This window comes from Rhincodon typus, chromosome 10, assembly GCF_021869965.1.
Source record: "Rhincodon typus isolate 14 chromosome 10, sRhiTyp1.1, whole genome shotgun sequence".
NCBI lineage: Eukaryota > Metazoa > Chordata > Chondrichthyes > Orectolobiformes > Rhincodontidae > Rhincodon > Rhincodon typus.
The window spans coordinates 70,529,689-70,549,773 of NC_063341.1; the positions used below are offsets into that span (position 1 = coordinate 70,529,689).

A 20,085-nucleotide genomic window follows, 5' to 3' on the forward strand; every position below is an offset into this window, starting at 1 on the left:
TAGGATATCTGATCAGCATGGATGAGTCGGACAGAAGGGTCTGTTCCCATGCTGTACATCTCTATGACTCTATGACTCTGGAGTAGAGATTCAAAGATTCACAACCCTTTGAGTGAAGACACTTCACCTCATTTGTATCCAAAATAATTAACCTCATGTGGGGAGGCAATGGCCTAGTGGTATTATCACTGGACTGTTAACACGGAGACGCAGGTAAAGTTCTGGGGACCCAGGTTTTAATCCTGCCACAGCAGATGATGGAATTTGAATTCAATAAAGATCTGGAATTAAGAGTCTGCTGATGACTGTGAATCTATTGTCACTTGTTGGAAAAACCCATCTGGGTCACTAATGTCCTTTAGGGAAGGAAACTGCCATCCTTACCTGGTCTGGCCTACATGTGACTCCAGTGCCCACAGCAATGTAGTTGACTCTTAACTGCCCCCTGGGCAATTAGAGATGGGCAATAAATGCTGTCTGGCCAGTGATGCCGCACCCTATAATGAATAAAAGAAATAGTATCTTAACACTAAGCCCTATGTTTTCGGGTCACCAGCCCCTATGAGTGTTGAACATCTTTCAGATCTTGCTTGTTTCAATGAGGCCACCTTTCCATCCTTTAAATGCCAGACAATATTGACCCAATTTTCACAGTCTCTCATCATGAGACAAAGCTCTCACCCCAGGACACAATCCCATGAATGCGCACTATACCAATTTACATATTTACTTTCTTAGGAGATGAAAAGCATATAGTACTCCAGGTGTAATCTTACCAAAGCCCTATACAATGTCAAAGTCAAACACCATTTAACATGAATCGGTCGCATTACTCATTTTCTACCTTATGTTTGGCATGATGCAATTCAGCATTTTGTATCATTTTTAAAAATAATTCAAATATACTTGAACTCAAGCATTGATTTTCCAGCCTGAAGGCGATTTAGGTCATGGTAAAAATGATATATTGGACAGCACTTGTCAGCATCTCTGAAACATTTATGGAAATGATTTGAATTCTGCTCTCCAGGTGTAAAGTAGGATTTCTTGCTGAAGCAAGCTTTGAGGGTGATAATGGTAACTCCTAAAATGAAACTGGTGGCTTACACTGTGAAGGGTGCTGGTAGTTCTCATCGATAGCTACAATATGTCACTGAACCCCCAAGAGTATCACTCAGCACAAATTCCTTTGTTTAAGGGAAAGAAACGCCCCTTTCCCAAGCATTGGCTATTCCATATCCCTTCACAAGTATAGAATCATAGAATTTCCACAGTGTGGAAACAGACTATTTGGCCCATCAAGTCCACACTGACCCTCATACAGGTCCAACTCCTACCCTATCCCTGTAACCCTACCTAACCCACATATCGTTGGCCCCTATGGGGCAATTTAGCATGGCTAATCCATCTAACCTGCACATCTTTGGACTCTGGGAAGAAACTGGAGCATCCACAGGAAACCCACACAGAAACGAGAAGAATGTGCAAACTCCACACAGACAGTCACCTGAGGCTGGAATTGAACCCTGGTCCGATATGCTGTGAGCCAGTGTGTCGCCCCTTTGTTTGGTAGATGTGGTCTCTCTAATAATTTAGGAAAGGCCTTACAAACAGCAAAATCACTTAAATAGCAAAATGATAATAACCAGGTTACCTGTCTCCTTTTTAATGTTTTTTTTTGTTTAAATAATAAAATATTGGATAGAAAATGTGGAAAATCTCATGTTTTGTTTCAGAATGGCATCATAGTATCTGTTAGAGAGAGCAAGAACTGCAGATGCTGGAGTCAGAGACAATACAGTGTGGAGCTGGAAGAACACAGCAGGCCAGGCAGCATCAGAGGAGCAGGAAAGTTCATGTTTTGGGTCAGGACCCTTCTTCAGAAATGGGGAGAGGGAGGGGAGCTCTGAAAAGATGAGGGGTATGGCTGGGGAAGTGGGATGGTGATAGGTGAGTGTGGGTAGGGTGTGGTGTGGATTGGTCAGTGGGAAGGGTGGGGGCAGATAGGTGGGAGGGACAGGTTGTGTCAGGTTGTGTCAGGTCAAGGAGGCGGGGATGAGAGGGAGGCTTGGTCATGGGATGACACCAGGGGGTGGGGAGATTTTGAAACTGGTAAAATCCATGTTTAGGCCATCGGGCTGTAGGCTCCCGAGGCAGAATATGAGGTGTTGTTCCTCCAGTTTGTGGGTGGCGTTCGTTTTGACACTGGAAGAGGCCCAGGATGGACATGTCACCCAGGGAGTGGGAGAGGGAGTTAAAATGTCCATCTGAGAGTGAAGATAGGTAGCTGGCTTTACATCACAATTGGGATTGCTGTGCAACAAGCACTGGGGATCGAATGAAACAATGGAGTGGGACTTGAGCTAGAAGCTTCTGTTGTGGAGGTGATAATCCTCCCCCCGAGCAACAACTTTAAGGGGCCGCAGTTGTTCATCTTACCCCTCAAATCAATAATGAAGGAAGGTTTCAACTCCACAGTGCTAACTCTGCAGTCCTTGTGCTATAGGTGGACCTACAATGCCGTTAGGGTGGGAATTCAAGGATTTTGACCCAGTGAAACTGAAAGAACAGCAATATATTTCCAAGTCTGGATTGTGATTGACTTTGAAGGAGGCTTAGTGATGGTGGTGTTCTCATCTATCTGCTGCTCTGATCCTTCTGGAAGGAAATGGATATGGGTTTGGAAGGTGTTAATTACTGCAGGGCATCCTGATTTTCTTCAGGGATAAAACGGGCTTTGACTGCAGAGAATGGAGAGACAACTCCTGTACTGGTGGAGATCAAATAACTTCTTTCTGTTGAGGTTGGTTGGTTCGCTGAGCTGGTTTGTTGTTCCGCAGACGTGCACTGAGGATTTTACCACACACGGTAAAGAAATGTCTGTGGAACAACAAACCAGCTCGGCGAGCCAACCAACCTCAACACCCACAACCCGAGCTACAGATTTACTCCAAAACCTTACAGACTTCTTTCTGTGTCTTGTTCCCAGCTCTAAGCTGTTCAGTTCCCAGTCACACAGTTATTGGCAGGGAAAAGGCTTTAGTCATGGATAAGTCATCACTAGTCCATAGACCAGTTGTTACCACTCAGCTGCATCTGTGCACAGTACCTCTTAGGTCATATCCGTCTGCAGCCACTTCAATTTCAGTTCGTTCCAAGAGCAATTTACACAATGCTTGCCACAAGTGTGAGGTTACTTGCTTTTCAAAACCTACAGCAATCCTTTTATAGAGTCAGTAAATCATGAAGTCATACAGCATGGAAACAGACCCTTCAGTCCAACTTGTCCATGCTGACCAAGTTTCCCAAACTAAGCTAGTCCCATTTGCCTGTGTTTGGCCCATATCCCTCTAAATCTTCCCTACTCATGTACCTGTCTAAAGGTCTTTTTAATGTTGTAACTGTACCTGCATCCACCACTTACTCTGGCAGTTCATTCCACATATGAACCACACTCTGTGTGAACAGTTGCCCCTTTTGTATGTTAGCATACAAGTTATTGAAAAGCTCGACCAGGCTCGAGGAGCCAGATTGCCTACTCTCGCTCCTAGTTCTTATGTTCTTTTGTTCTAGGTACAATGGTAAAGTCTATCTCTGGGCCAGGAGGCCCAGGTTCAAGTCTCAGAGCAGACTGAAAGCGTTGAATGTGCTCCTGTGTTCTAAGTCATATTTGCTCCAGAGGGTTGTCATAATATATTTGAACAATTTGATTAAAGATATCAGCCATTGTCTGGATACTCTCAACAGAGATAATACTATGGCCCCATATAGAGATATTACATTGGCACTATCTAGCTTATTAATATCTCAATTAGATCAACTCTTAAGTTGAAGTCAAGGGAATAGAAATCTACTGAATGCAGCCTGTGTTCAGCCTGGAGACTGGTCTAGTTTGGGTCCAATGCAGCTTGGTTCTAAAAAGACTAGTGTATCCTTGCTGAGGTGAAATTCCCAGAACTGGGTGTATCATAGTGGATTGGTTCAAACCTGATCTCTGCACAGCTATAACAAACTTCCACAGCTCTGAGGCCAGAATGCTGGGTATGGGTGTATCTGTGTGTGTCTGTGTATGTGTGTGTTTCTGTCTGTATGTTTCTGTGTGTGTGTGTGTGTGTTTCTGTCTGTATGTTTCTGTGTGTGTGTGTGTGTGTGTGTCTGCGTCTGTGTGTGTGTGTGTGTGTGTGTGTGTGTGTCTGCGTCTGTGTGTGTGTGTGTTTCTCCAACATTATTCCGAGAACACTGCAGTCTGCAAACTGACAGATGCTGTAAGCTCAAGATAAATAATTCAAACAGCTTGACAAAAGTTGTGATATTTTCCATCGCCCGCCTGAGAGTACTTTGTGAAGTCGGTTGAAGATATGTTAACACTCGATCATTTTAAAATGTTCTCTCCTGTTCTTGCTCTGACAGGGCACAGTCAGGTACTTACCTGAGCACTGGCTGGTTCACACTCCTTCTTGCGATGGACGTCTGCCATAAAATCCATATCTTTGGAATGATTAATGATACCTACTGCAGGTAAGATGAGTCGGGGGAGGAGTGGGGGGCAGACACAGACCCTTTGGTCCAACTCATCTATGCTGACCAAGTTTCCCCAAACTAAACTAGTCCTACCCGTCTGTGTTTGGCCCATATCCCTCTAAACATTTCCTATCCCTATACCTGTCCAAATGTCATATATCCCAAACAAAAACCAAAAGAACTGCAGATGTTGTAAATCAGAGACAAAAATAGAAGTTGCTGGAAAAGCTCAGCAGTTCTGGCAGCGTCTGTGGAAAGAAATCAGAGTTAACGTTTCGTGCCCAGTGACCCTTCCTCAGAACTGTTCCAGCGTAATGTTGAGGGAATGCTGCGCTGTCAGAGGTACCATCTTCCCAGCACAATGGTAAAACCAAGTGCCTCCTTGAGGAGGCTTAGAGATTTCTTGGCCCAATTGTGAAAGAAGAATGACATTTATCCCTCAATCAATATTATAAAAGAGATTAAAATGAAAACAAAGAACTGCACATGCTGGAAATCTGAAACGAGAACAGAAATTTCTGGAGAAACTCAGTAGGTCTGGCACCATCTGCATTGAGCGAAATAGTTGTGGTGGTTGGTTGGCTAGCCGAGCTGGTTCGTTGTTCCGCAGACATTTCATTATCCTGCTGGGTAACATCTTCAGTGCAGCCTCCAATGAAGTGCCGTTGTGTTTTCCCGCCTGGTTTTTAAACTCTGAGTCCGTTGACTGGATTACCTCACTTCCTGTTTCCCTTCACAGTGGAGTGTATGTGGGGTATAGCTCTATGTGTTTAATAATGGCTTTCTTAGTGGTGAAACAGGCTTCTAGGAATTCCCGTGCCTGTCTCTGCTTTGCATGTCCCAGGATTATAGTGTTGTCCCAGTCAAACTGGTGGTTCTCCTTATCCATGTGGATAGAGATGCGTGAGTATTGGTCGTGTCTTTTTGCAGCCAAGTGATGTTTGTATACCCTTGTTGTTAATTTCCTTCCTGTTTGTCCAATGGAGTGTTTGTCACAGTCTCTGCAGGGAATCTTACAGATGACATTGGTCCTGTCCATAGTGGGTCTTTGGTTCGGGTGAGCAGTTGTTGTAGGGTTGACGTGGGTTTGTGTACAACTCTGATGCCCAGTGGTCGGAGGAGTCTTGTGGTCAGTCCATGTGTGTTCCTGATATAAGGTAGCGTGATGAGTGTGTTGGGGCATGTAGTATCTTCCTGGTGTCGTGCATGTAATAGGCATCTTCTGACCCAGTTTTTCAGGTTTTGAACTCCTGGAAGAGGTACTCTTCTTCCTCTTGGTGTAGCTGTGTGCTGCTGCAGTGTGTTGTTGCCCGTTTAAATAATGTTCTCACGCAACTTCACTTGTGCGTGTTCGGATGGTTACTGACCAATATGCTGTACACCCTTTGCTTACTAAGATCTGCCTGTACTGCTCGTAAACAAAGCTTTTCAGTGTATTTCAGTACATGTAATAATCAATCCATCAATCAATCAATCAATCAATCAAGAAGGCCATCCATGTTGGGAGGGGTGGGGTTGGAGCAGGAGACACCCACAGTGATTATACTGGCTTTGAGTCAATCTGGATCTAGATGTAATGATGAAAATGATACGTATGGCACCCTTTCTGACCCCAGGATGTTGCAGTCTACTCAACATCAGTAAAGTGAAGTCACTCTGACTGGATGTGTGGGAGTCAGTTGACGGCATAACAAAATTAACAAAATTCTAACAGGACTAGACGGGGTAAAAATGCAGGAGGGAGGAGACCAAAGCCAGGTGTCACGGTTTAAGGATACAGGGATGGCCAATTAGGATTGAGAGGGGAAATTTCTTCAACCAAAGAGTGGTGAGCCAGTGGAATTTGTTACCACAGGAAGCGGCTAAGGCAAAAACATTGAAGGTTTTCACAAAGCAGTTTGATTTGGTTCTTAGGGCTAACGGGATGAAAGGGTATGGGGAGAAAGTAGGAACTGGGGACTGAGTTGGATGATCAGCCCTGATTGTATTGAATGGTGGAGCAGGCTCGAAGGGCTGAATGGCCTACACCTACTCCACCTTTCTATTGTTCGGTGACATACAACAAGTTGTTAGCAACAGCAATGTTTTAACTGCCTATTTTTATGACGGTGGGGAGGGATAAGTATAGGTCCAAGCATTGGAGCAACATGCCCCTGCTCTTCTTCAGAAAAAAAAAACCCATGGAATATTTAACCGGGTGGGATATCAGGGCTTTGCTTCAATGTTACAGATAATAACTTCTGAATGAGATGTTACAGAGGATTTTACTATCCTTGTTGTCAAATCCAAGGCATTACCCCTCCCTGTCTTTGTGACTCTCTCCACCCTAAAACTACACAAGATCCTCTAATTCTAGTCATGAGCAAATCTCTAGATATTTTCCCAATCAACCTGCTCAGGGATGTTGTTACACACCACTGGGGCAAGTGGACCTTGAACCTGGCCCTCCTGGCTCAGACATAGAGACACTACCATTGTATCACAAAAACCCTTATGAGTGAATCTCTAATCTAAGCCACCCCAACATTGTCAGCTGTGCCTTCAGCCGTCTCAGGCCTAAGCTCTAGTCTTCCCATCCTGATTTCCTCTCCTCCCATCTATTCCCCTCTAAGATGTTCCCTAATGCTAACTGAGGTTTCCATGAAGAATTCTCCTTCTCAACCTCACCCCTTGGCATAGTGGCATTGTCACTGGACTGTTAATCCTAAATCTCAGCTAATTCTCTGGGGATCTGAGTTCAAATCCCACTGGGGCAGATGGTGAAATGTGAACACAATAACAAATCTGGAATTGTGGATCTACTAAAGATCGGGGCTCAGTGGTTAGCACTGCTGCCTCACAGCGTCAGGGACCCGGGTTTGATTCCACCCTCAGGCAACTGTCTGTGTTTGCACATTCTCCCTGTGTCTGAGTGGGTTTCCTCCAGGTACTCCAGTTTCCTCCCACAGTCTGAAGATGAGCAGGCTAGGTGGATTGGCTGTGCTATGTTACCCGTAGTGTTCAGGGATGTGTAGCTTAGGTGGGTTATAGGGGGATGGGTCTGGATGGGATGTTCCAAGGGTCGGTGTGGACTTGTTGGGCCGAATGGTCTGACTCCACACTGTAGGGATTCTATGATTCTATTATCTATGACCATGGGCGACTGTTGGAAAAACCCATCTTGTTGGGACAGCATGGTGGCTCAGTGATTAGCACTACCGCCTCAGAGCTCCAGGGACCCGGGTTCAATTCCAACCTTGGGTGGCTTCTGTGTGGAGTTTGCACATTCTCCCTGTGTCTGTGTGGGCTTCCTCCGGGTGCTCTGGTTTCCTCCCACAGTCCAACAATGTGCAGATTAGATGGACTGGCCATGATAAATTGCCCATAGTGTCCAGGGATGTGTAGGCTAGGTGGATTAGCCATGTGAAATGCAGGGCTACAGGGATAGGGTGGGGGTGAGTCTGGGTGGGATGCTCTTTAGAGAGTCACTATGGACTTGTTGGGCCAAAAGGCCTGTTTCCACACTGTAGAGATTCTATGATTCTTGCCTGAGGTTAAACCTTCTTTTAAGAGAACAGCCCTATACTCCTCTGAGACAATGGAAACTTTACCTTTAATATCTAACTCTTGCCAGTCTTTCAGGACATTTGTCTTAATGTTTCGTTATATGACTCCATGTCAAATTTAGTCTAAGCCTCTGAAGCACTGTTTTAAAAGCACTACTTAAATGCAAGTTGTTGCTCCTATTAGCATGTGAGGAAAATGCTACAATTACAGCAAGTATTGGAAAAAGTCTGGTCTGAAAAGACACACTTGCTGGAAGTGCAGACGTACAGGAACTGAAGCATCATATTTAAACATCAGCACCCATTATGATCAATTTTAGAAATGACACAGATATTGCCAGTGAACTGTATGGTGTCCTGATATTGCAGATCATTATATGCCTAATGAAATGATAACATGCACATTTATTTGTTCTCAAGATCAATATTAAGGTGCTGGGTTATTTGAACATTTTGCTCACTTCTTTTAAGCATGTAAACAATGACAAAGAACATGAATTACTTGAGAATAGGAAGCCTTGCATTTATGTACAGCCTCTCTCAGCTTCCAGATGTTTGTGGCTTTTCCAGCCAATGCATTATTCAGTTGGAATGGAGATCCCGTTGTAATGTAAGAAATGTGGCAGCCAATTTGGGCACAGGAGATCCCACAAATAGCAATGTGATAAAGTCCAAATAATCTGTTTTAATGTCGTTGATTGAGGGATAAATCCAGGCCAGGAAGGATAATCATGCTCTTTTTTGATAAAGACATTGGATCATTATCTGTAAGGACAGGAAAATTTTCAGTTTTAACACGTCACTTGAGAGACAGCATCCAACTTTGCAGCACTCCCTCAACACAACCTACAGTTTGTACTCGGATCCTTAGAATGAGGCTTGAACTTGCAACCTTCTGACTGAGCATTCTACTGAAAGAGTCATAGCTAGACAGACTTCCACGCTAGCCAGATTTGTATTTTTGAGCAGGTTTAATTCAGATAAGGATTGTTTTATGACTAATTCCCTTTCTCTGCCAATATTTCTTCTCTTGTTTTGTGAAGGTTTTAACCACTTCTTGGAGATTTTTTAATCACTCGTGGGACATGGCTGGTCTAGCATTATTGTCCATCCTTTGTTGGCCCTTGACAAGGTGTTGGTGAGCTGCCTTCCATGTGCTGTTGGTAGACTCACAATGCCATTAGGAAAGGAATTCCAAAATTTTGACCCAGCATCAGTGGTTTAGGATGATGACTCTTTGTTCCAAGTCAGGATGATGTGTATTTTCTTAAATTCACTCACAGGATGTAGGAGTCACTGACAAGGCCAACATTTAATGCCTATTCCTAATTGACCAGAGGGCTGTTAAGAGTCAACTTGGGTCTGGAGTCACATGTAGACCAGATCAGGTAAGGATGGTAGATTTCCTTCCCTAAAGGACGACAGTGAGCCAAATGGGTTTTTCTGACAATCAGCGATGATTTTGTTGGCATCATTATATCCATAAGTCTGGATTTTTTAATTGAATTCAGATTTCACCATCTGCCAGGGCAGGATTTGAACCCAGGTCCCCAGAACATTAGCTGAGTAATACCACTAGGCCTTCCCCCTCCCCAAAGTGCATCTCCTAACTCTTGTTCCACTGTCCCAATTTATTAGCAGACAAGAGCTGTCCTAATGCTGATAACGAAGAGAGACTGAGGAAACCATCACTGTTACTATGCCTGAGTAATGGCTCTGAAATACACAAACTACTGCTGTTCGACTAACAGTGCATTGCAATAGCACTGACTGTCCTAACTCACAGCCACATTCACACTTGTTCATTTGGCGCCAATGGAAATGTTTTCAGGAGCAGGAACACCGCTCACTCTGGGATCATAAGCCACTACCATCATTTTGTCTGAGACCTTGAAAACCTCCTGCTCTGTGAACCATTGGTTTGACCTACTGCTGCACTGAGAGACACCTTAATAACAACAAGCAAAAGTTTAGTGGTATTATCGCTGACCTGTTAATCCTGAGACCGAGATAATGTTCTACAGACCTGGGTTCAAATCCTGCCATGGTAGATGGTGGAATTTGAATTCAGTTAAAGAATACAGAGTTCAGGAGTCTAATGACGACCATGAATCCATTACTGATTTTTGGGGGAAAACCCCATCTGGTTCATTAAAGGAAAGGAAGGAAACTGCCATCCTTTCCTCGTCTGGCTAGCATATGTCACCAGACCCACAGCAATGCGGTTCACTTTTAATTGCCCTCTGGGCAATTAGGGATGGGCAATAAATGCTGGCCTAGTCAGTGATACCCTCATTCTATGAATGAATGAAAAAAAAGGATGGGTGGAGTACCACTGGAGTAGTGCTGTATGCCCCTGGAGTGAGTCAGGAGACATGTTATTGTTTGGGTTCTGCACCTTTACAACTACTTACATCAAATATTGTGAACATTCGGCTCGGAGTTAAAATGAATCAGTCAGCCTTTATTCCTTTTGTTAAAGATTCCCTTGTTAACGTTTAGCTGATGGTGGTTGTATGGGGGTTTGCTTTCGGTGTCTTCAATCTTGAGGCAGGAGAGACTGAGCTCAACACAGTCCCTCACATCCCCACCCTCCCCCTCCCCCAAGGGTATATGACTCTCGCACAGTGCTGTGAGATCGCCCAGTTGAGCAAGGTGCTATCCTTTAGATGGGAGGTTACACTGAGGGTGAGAAAAGAATGTAATTTCTTGCTGTTTGTGGACAGTACAGTGTCCATGAAATGCCCTCTCTTGGTTTGCCACCCTGTGAAGCTGTTTAAGGTGGTTTCTGTCCTAATGGAGTTTGTTATTGTAACTCTCTTTCTGAGAGGTCTGATAAGAACATAAGAACATAAGAACTAAGAGCAGGAGTAGGCCGTCTGGCCCTTCGAGCCTGCTCCGCCATTCAATAAGATCATGGCTGATCCTTTCGTGGACTCAGATCCACTTACCCACGTTCTCACCGTATCCCTTAATTCCTTTATTGTTCAAAAAAAATCTACCTTTTTTTAAAAGCGTTTACTGAAGTAGCGTCAACTACTTCACTGGAATTCCATAGATTAACAACCCTCTGGGTGAAGAAATTCCTTCTCAGTTCAGTCCTAAATCTGCTCCCTCTAATCTTGAGGCTATGCCCTCTTGTCCTAGCTTCACCTGCCAGTGGAAACATCCTCTCTACTTCTATCTTATCTATTCCCTTCATAATTTTATATGTTTCTATAAGATCCCCCCTCAATCTTCTGAATTCCAATGAATATAATCCCAATCTACTCAGTCTCTCCTCATAAGCCAACTCCCTCAACTCTGGAATCAACCTAGTGAACCTCCTTTGCACCCCCTCCAGTGCCAGTACATCCTTTCTCAAGTAAGGAGACCAAAACTGCACACAGTACTCCAGGTGTGGCCTCACCAGCACCTTGTACAGCTGCAACATAACCTCTCTGCTTTTTATTTCAATCCCTTTAGCAATGAAGGACAAAATTCCATTTGCCTTCCTAATTACTTGTTGTACCTGCAGACCTACCTTCTGTGATTCATGCACAAGGACACCCAGGTCCCTCTGCACAGCAGCATGCTGCAACTTTTTGCCATTCAAGTAATAATCCTTTTTACTATTACTCCTACCAAAATGTACGACTTCACATTTATTTACATTGTATTCCATCTGCCAGACCTTTGCCCACTCACTCAATGTATCTATGTTCCTCTGCAAAGTTTCACAGTCCTCTGCACACTTTGCTTTGCCACTCATCTTAGTGTCATCTGCAAACTTTGACACCCTACACGTGGTCCCCAGCTCCAAATCATCTATATAAATTGTAAATAATTGCGGTCCCAACACCGATCCCTGAGGCACACCACTAGTCACTGACTGCCAGCTAGAATAGCACTCATTTATCCCCACTCTTTGCTTCCTGTTAGTCAACCAATCCTCTATCCATGCGAATACTTTACCCTTAATGCCATGCATCCTTATCTTATGCAGTAGCCTCTTGTGCGGCACCTTGTCAAAGGCCTTTTGGAAGTCTAGGTACACCACATCCACTGGGTCCCCATTGTCCACCTCGCTCGTAATGTCTCCATAGAATTAATGCACGCTTCTTGGGGATAGACTTGCTTATGAGATAAATGTTCGTGAGACTCAACTCCCAGTCTAGAAGCCTGAGCACAAAATCCAGGTTCACATTCCAATGCAGTATCGAGGGGACAGCACACTGTTAGACATTCCATCTTTCACAACATGCATTAAAGTAAGAGACATAAAAATAAGGCCCCATCTGTCCTTTAAGATGGATGTAAGTGATCTAATGACACTGTAATTTGAAGAAAAGCAGGAGAGAAGGGTCAGAAGGAAGGGTCACTGGACCCAAAACGTTAATTCTGATTTCTCTCCACAGATTCTGCCAGACCTGACAAGCTTTTCCAACAAATTCTGTTTTTGTTTCTGATTTACAGCGTCTGCAGTTCTTTCAGGGTTTTTTTATTAGCAGAAGAATGCTCTCTGACCAATACTTATCAGTCAACCAACCCACTGGGGGAGGTGATGGCCTAGTGGTAGTGTTGCTGGACTGTTAACCTTGAGATCCAGGTAACTTTCTGGGAGCAAGTTCAAATCCCATCCCAGCTGATGGTGGCATTTGAATTCAATAAATATATGGAATTAAGAATCTACTGATGACCATGAATTAATTGTCAGGAAAACCCATCTGGTTCACTAATGCCCTTTAGGGAAGGAAACTGCCATCCTTACCTGGTCTGGCCTACATGTGACTCCAGACACACAGCAATGTGGTTGACTCTTAACAGCCCTCTGGGCAATTAGGGATGGGCAATATCTAGCCAGCAATGCCCTCATCCTGTGAATAAGTTTTTTAAAAAACTAAAGGATATTACCTTGTCATATATCTCAATGGTCAATGTGGGATCTTGCTGTGGGCAGATTAGATACTGTGTTTCCAATATTTCAACAATGTCTACTCTTCAGATATAGTTCACTGGCTGTGAAGCATTTTTAGATATTCTTAAGGCATGCAACACGTTGCTTTTCCAGTGATTATAAACCCTAGAAGCATTTATAGCCAAAACCAAGGTTTTGAGTACCTGCTGAAAAACCTTTGTTGCAGCTTTTCATCTTGCACTCATCAGGACACTTTGTAAGAAATGATAATGCAAAGGAAGCCAACATTTCACTACAATAGGAGAGCTGTCAGTCTTAGTCTAACATTCTCTATGACAACGCTGCCACCAGTCAGAGTCCACTTACCAACAAATCAGCACTCTTCTCTTATACTGTCGAAATGTTGCATTCCTTTGGCATTGGTATTCTTGCAAATTGTCCTGATGAGAACGTGATGAAAAGTTTCAACAAAAAAAATCTTTTTCCAGGCAATACTCAAATTCTACATGACCTAACAATTAGTTAAACGTCTAGATGTCCCCTTAAAGACCATTTTTGTTTCTGAGTTGAAAGCTGCTGATAATGCAATAAAGCTGCACTGGAAAAAATGATAACAAGGTGCAGAGCTGGATGAACACAGCAGGCCAAGCAGCATCAGAGGAGCAGGTAGGCTGACGTTTCGGGCCTAGACGTTTCATCCAGCTCTGCACCTTGTTATCTCAGATTCTCCAGCATCTGTAGTTCCTGCTATCTCTGGAAAAAAATGATGATTTGTTTCTCAGTTTTCACAGAGCTGAAGGGCACAAAAAAGTTCCTTATCATTACTACGAAGCCGGGAGTCGAGATGAATGCGCGGAGTATGCCATTCACGAAAATGCCCTCTATGGAGGTCATCGGTTTATTACTGAGAAAACTGTCTTTGCAAAGTGGGCCAAGAATCACAACATAATCTTCTCACACCCAGCCAGCATCTATCCTGAATCAGGCTCTTAGAGTCTGAGCAAAAACTGACCACACCAGCGGCACAGAGAGAACAAAAAGGTCATTGTCGCTCCATTATATTCACTGTGGGATCATTTCTCCTTCTGTTGTCCGTGCGAGAACTGCATAAAGTTTGGCACACACCTGAACGAACCCTTTACAGCTGTCGTGAAAATAAAAGGAACGGAAATCTGCAACCATTTGAAGTATTATTTTTTCACTGCTTTGGTACTGTATATGAAACAGAAGCACTTTAAGCATTGTCATCAGAGCATCAGACAAGGTTTAAATTACATTCTGAGTTTAAAATGTGATGTAGATGATCAATATGTTGGAGGACTGGGATAGACATGAGCCTTTTAAGCTTGACACCTCAGCTCTGAGCCAGCTCAGGAAGATGGAGGTTTCCTCGCTGTAATGGTGCTATGTGAATTGAATTACAATGTATTGGAATCGAGTTCTACAGAGCACTTAAGCTACACATTGAAAAAGGAAACGGTCTTTAATTGGTCATCGTATCAGTGTGACAGGCCACAAGCTGGATATTCTGCGATATATCTCTGTAATTCTCCAGAAGCCTGTCTACCATTAACAAAGTACAAGTTAGGAGTTTGAAGAAGTGCTCCCCACTTCCTGGATAAGTGCAACTCCAACAACACTCAAGCTTGACAAAAACCGGGACAAAGTAACCTGTTTGATGCGAGCCCTGCCCACCAACTTAAACGTTCACTCTCTTCACCACCAACGCTCAGTATTTTCATCTGCAAGATACGTTGCAACAACTTGTCAAGACTTCTGTTTTGATAGTCTCATGTATTGTAATATCTAGAAAGACAATGACAGTGGATGCATTAGCCACCGCTTACAAGTTCCCCTCCAACTCACACACCATCCTGACTTGGAAATGTAATTGCTGCTCACTGTCAATGTATCAAAGTTCTGCAGCTCCCTTCCCAACAGCACTGTGGCTCCACCGACCCCACATAAGCTGCAGTGGTTCAAGAAGGCACCTTATTAGTTTTTAGATGGTGCAAAGTGAGGTGGCAAATTGAAGGGACAGAAAGGCTGTAAAGAGAAATGGATGGGGAAGTATACAATATGTTGGCCAGGAAGGATATCTTACATTCTTAACCTGTTGCATTATATACAGTTACGGATGCAATAGAGTCATAGAGGTCTAGCACACGTAAAAAGGCCCTTCAGCCCATCGAGTTTGCACCAGTCAACAGCAACCACCTAACGTTTCAAAACTCATTTTCCAGCACTTTGGCCCATTGCTTATTTGCCCTGATATTGCAAGTGCTTTCAAAAGTCTAATCAACTTTTCTATGAGAAGGAATGTTAAAATGAATCACTCTGTTAGAAATAAATGGATATTCCTAATGACCAGTGATGTTCCCAGCTAATCATAAGACATGACAAATTCAGCCTTTGACTTAGACTTTCTTTTGACTTTACTTGAGCAGTAGTCATCCCATATGTGGTCTGTACATCATACACCAGGAATGTGCCCATTTTCTATACAAAGAATACAGTAACCAAGGGGGCAATGATAGTATCCCGGTTTGATCTAAAATAGAGGTTCATGCTATTTGCACATACTCCAATGTACACCTCTGCACACCAATACAATGCCCAATATATGGGAAGACATAGTCTAGTGGTATTGTCATGAGACTAATAAGTTGGAAGCCTGTGTAATGTCCTGGGAACCTGAGTTCCAATCCTATCATGGTAGATGGTGGACTTTGAATTAGGCAAAAATCTGGAATTAAGAGTGTAATAAAGACCATGAAACCATTGCCAGCTGTTGGGGGTGGCAAATTGCCCATTTGGTTCACTGATGCCCCTTTAGGTTAGGGGGAGCTGCCATCCTTATCTGGTCTAGCCTACATGTGACTTCAGATCCATAGCCTTCTGCGTGGTTAGGGATAGGCGATAAATACTGGCCTAACTAGCTGCACTCACATTCTGAAAATGAATTTTTAAAACTCTCTGTATGGTTTATGCTATTTTCATGCACAAAAAGCAACTGAACATCTTGTGAAGAGCAAGTGTGATAGAACATGCTTAATCCAACTGTACAAAGTGACTGAGGACCATAGAAATAGGAGCAGACCATTCAGTCTGTCAGTAAATGCTCTGCTATTGCACTTGATTGTGGCTGATCAAACACTTCAATGTCTTTTAACTGCACCATCCCCATAGCCATGTACATCATTGATAATCAAAAATTTATCACCATCTACTTTAAAGACTGAGCTTCCATAACCCTCTGGGGCAGACATTCCACAGGTTCACCACTCTCTGAGCAAAAGAAATTGTCCTCATCTTGGCCATTAATGGAATATCCTTATTTTATAATCCCCTGGTTTCTAGATTCCCCAACCAGGGGAAACCTCATACCTATTTCTGCCCTGTCTATCCTTTTAAGTAGCTTGTAAATTTCAGTGAGATTACTGAGTGTAATGCTCTTTGGAGGGTTTGTGTGGATTCAATGGGCTGAATGGCGTGTTTCCACAATGTAGGGATTCTATGATTTATTGACAATAGTCTCTTTCCTGAGCTAAAGAGACCAAAACTGCATATAAACTCTAGGTGTGGCCTAGCTAAGGCCCTGTATAATTGAAGCAAGGCTTCACCACTCCTGTGCTGTGTGAAACAATACAAAATAAAGAACATCTATTCCATCAGATTGTTTCACCTGACATTAATAAAATAATTTTAACACTCCCCTCCAGGATTAGGGGCACACAGTGGCTCAGTGGTTAGCACTGCTGCCTCACAGCACCAGGGACCTGCGTTTGATTCCAGCCTCGGGCAACTGTCTGTATGGAGTTTGCACTTTCTCCCCCCGTGTCTGTGTGGGTCCCCTCTGGGTGCTCTGGTTTCCTCCCACAGTCCAAAGATGTGCGGGCTAGGTGGATTGGCCATAATAAATTGCCTGCAGTGTCCAGGGATGTTTAGGTTAGGTAGATTAGACATGGGTAAATACAGGGATAGGGGAATGAGCCAGGGTGGGATGCTCTTCAGAGGGGTGGTATGGACTTTTGGGCCAAATGGCCTGTTTCCACACTTTAGGGTTTCTATGATTTCTTATCCCCAGTCCTGCTTCAAGGGGTAGAGGCCTTGGGTGGAGAAGGTGCTGTGAAAGGGGCCATGGTAAGTTGCTAGAGTGCATCATGTAGATGGCACACACTCCTGCCATGTTGTGCTGTGACAATGTGAGTGAATCTTTAATGTAGTGGATAGGTTGCAGTCAAGTGGAAGGTGCATTCAAGTGGATTACTTTGTCCTGGATTGCACTGACGTTCTTATGTGGCAGAAGCCACACAAAACCAGCCCAGTGGAGAATATTTCATTGCACTCCTGACCTGTGTCTTACAGAAGGCACAGGATTTACACCCGTTGACCTGCTCTTGTAGCCACAAGACTTATGTGCCTTGCCCAGTTAAGTTTCTGATCAATAACCCCAGAGGGTTAGTGGTGGGGATTCAGTGATGGTAGTAGTGTTGAATGTCAAGGACAGATGGTTAGACTTGCCTTTCGTTGGAGATGGTCACGTGTGGTGCAAAGATATCTCACCATTTATCAGCCCCAAGTCTGCAACACTGTCTAGGTCTTGTTGCACATGTACACAGATTGTTTCTGCTACTGAAGAGTTGCAAGTAGCGTTGAACATTGTGCAATTATCAGAGAAATTCCTGACTATGATGAGAGGGAAGTTGAAACCACTGAAGACGGTTGGGCCATACCATCAACCTAAGGAACTGTTGCAGAGTTTTGACTTTGCTAAAACCCAGCATATCTTCTGATGTGCTGAACACTTCTCCTCTTAGTGTGGCTGGTATGTCTGTGGCACTGTTCAAATCTCCCATTCAGTGTGGTATTCTAAAGAGAATTCAATTAAAACTAAAAGGTTGATGATGTGTCTCTTACAGGAAAATGGGATAGAAAATCTAGATTAGAATGCTTGCAGTATTCAGTCTTTAAGATCTTTTTTTATTCCTGCATGGGACATGGTAAATGGGTGTCATTGGCTGGCCCAGCATTTATTACCCGTCCCTAGTTGCCCTTGAGGGGGTGGAGGTGAGCTGCCTTCTTGAACCGTTGCATTCTACCTGCTGTGGATTGACCCACACTTCTATTAGGGAGGGAGTTCCAGGATTTTGACCCAGCAACGGTGAAGGAACGGCGATATATTTCCAAGTCAGGATGGTGAATGGCTTGGAGGGATGCTTGAAGGTTGTGGTGTTCCCATGTATCTGCTGTCCTTGTCCTTCTAGATGGTGGTTGTCATGGGTTTGGAAGATACGAATCGCTGCAGCGCGTCTTGTAGGTAGTACACCATCTTGCTGCTGAGTGTCAGTGGTGGACGGAGTAGATGGTTATGGATGTGGTCCCAATCAAGTGGGCTGCTTTGTCCTGGATAGTGTCAGTCATCTTCAATGTTGTTGGAGCTGCACCCATTCAGGCAACTGGGGAGTATTCCATCACACTCCTGACTTGTGCCTTGTAGAGAGGCTTTAGGGAGTCAGGAAGTGAGTTAATAGCTGCAATATTCCTAGCCTCTGACCTGTTCTTGTACTGTATTTGTATGGTGAGTCCAGTTGAGTTTCTGGTCAATGATAACCCGCTGGATGTTTGTGGTGGGGGATTTAGATCCCTAGATAATTGAGGGTCTTTCAGATTAGTTTGTTATATTAAAGTATCTATTCATTAACCAACTCCTACACATAACTGTGGTCCTCCATCCTACATGCTATGAGTCAAAATCCTGAAACTCCCTTCCCAAACTCTCTCTGTAGATACAAGGAAAGCCATTTAGGACTGAGATGGGGAGAAATTTCTTCACCCAGAGAGTGGTGAGCCTGTGGAATTCTCTGTTACAGAAAGTGGGTGAGGCCAAAACATTGAATGTTTTCAATGAGTTAGATACAAATTTTATGGCTAAAGGGATCAAAGGCAGTGAGGAGAAAGTGGGAACAGGGTACAGAGTTGGCTGGTGATCATACTGAATGGTGGAGAAGGTTTGAAGGACCAAATAGCCTCTTTCTGCTCCTATTTTCTGTATTTGTATGTTTCACCCCCTATATCCCATCTCCCCACACCCAAGGGCACACCCAAACCAGATGGTTTGCCACCTTTATGAAGCTGGGTTGGCAGCATCTTCTCTGATGTAACTGGAGATACGCAAGAAATGCTGACCTTGCCAGCAACACCCACAAATTTCCAAAATCTGTGTCATGTTGGCTGTAAACAATCCTCTTATTAATCAGCTCTTCAAAAGCCCCTCAAAAGGTGACAATTTCTATTTCCGGAAAAGCCTTGCTGCCTGAAATAGTTTGAGCAGCGTGGACTGAACATCTGAGAAATGCTTGAAAACAGATAAATCAAGCCCCTCAGTAAATGGGGGATCCTGGGGGTTAATTGCCTGGATCTATTACAATGATGTGTGGAGAAACAGCGCTTGATGTGAACTATGATTGCTAATTGCTGATTTAAAATACAGTATGTTCTTTGTTTATCTGGGTGACCTTTGAGGTAGGATGTCTTTTTCTTTAGAAACAATTTGTTTTTTGAATTGGCATTTTACAAATATCTGCTAAACAGCCTGGAACATAAATAATGTGTGCAATACATGAAAAATGTCTTATGTTATGGTGAAGAGGAATGAAAAATGCATAATCTGGTACGTCAAAGAACACTCCACACAGAAACCATTTCACTTTCTCTTCTGAGTCAGCAGGTTGCCTGTCGTCAGTGTAGAAATTTGGGTGATAGTTATACAGCCTTACAGAGGGAGTGCTGTCCTGTTACAGGTCCTGAGTTTGAGATGGGCTGTTAAATAAACTTCGACTCTGTTCTCTCAGGTTGATGCAAAGATTCCATGGCTCTATTCAAAGAAAGCAGAGAAATTTTTAATCAATAATTTGCTCTCAGCCAACACCACCAGAACAAATGACCTGCTCAATAGGTAAGGTTGCCAGTCTTAACAGACTTCTCATGAGAGAAAAAAAAACAGAAATTGCTGGAAAAGCTCAGCAGTGTCTGTGAAGGTAAAAGGTCGGAGTTAACATTTCAGGCCTGGGTCTGAGGACCCAAAATGTTAACTCTGACTTTTTCCTTCACAGGTGCTGC

General features: G+C 43.6%; 1 protein-coding gene across 5 annotated transcripts in view; it reads left to right on the forward strand.

Annotated features, from left to right (window-relative positions):
- Positions 1–20,085, forward strand: part of st6galnac3 (ST6 (alpha-N-acetyl-neuraminyl-2,3-beta-galactosyl-1,3)-N-acetylgalactosaminide alpha-2,6-sialyltransferase 3) — a 328,714-nt gene that overhangs the window by 235,957 nt on the left and 72,672 nt on the right. For 3 of the 5 annotated variants that reach the window (XM_048602457.1, XM_048602459.1, XM_048602458.1), the window contains exon 4: positions 4,411–4,518. In XM_048602457.1, coding sequence (XP_048458414.1) covers positions 4,411–4,518 — 108 coding nt within the window. Of the gene's footprint in view, positions 1–4,410; positions 4,519–13,745; positions 15,238–20,085 lie in introns of those variants that run through there. The other 2 variants (XM_048602456.1, XM_048602460.1) reach the window with 1 other exon arrangement.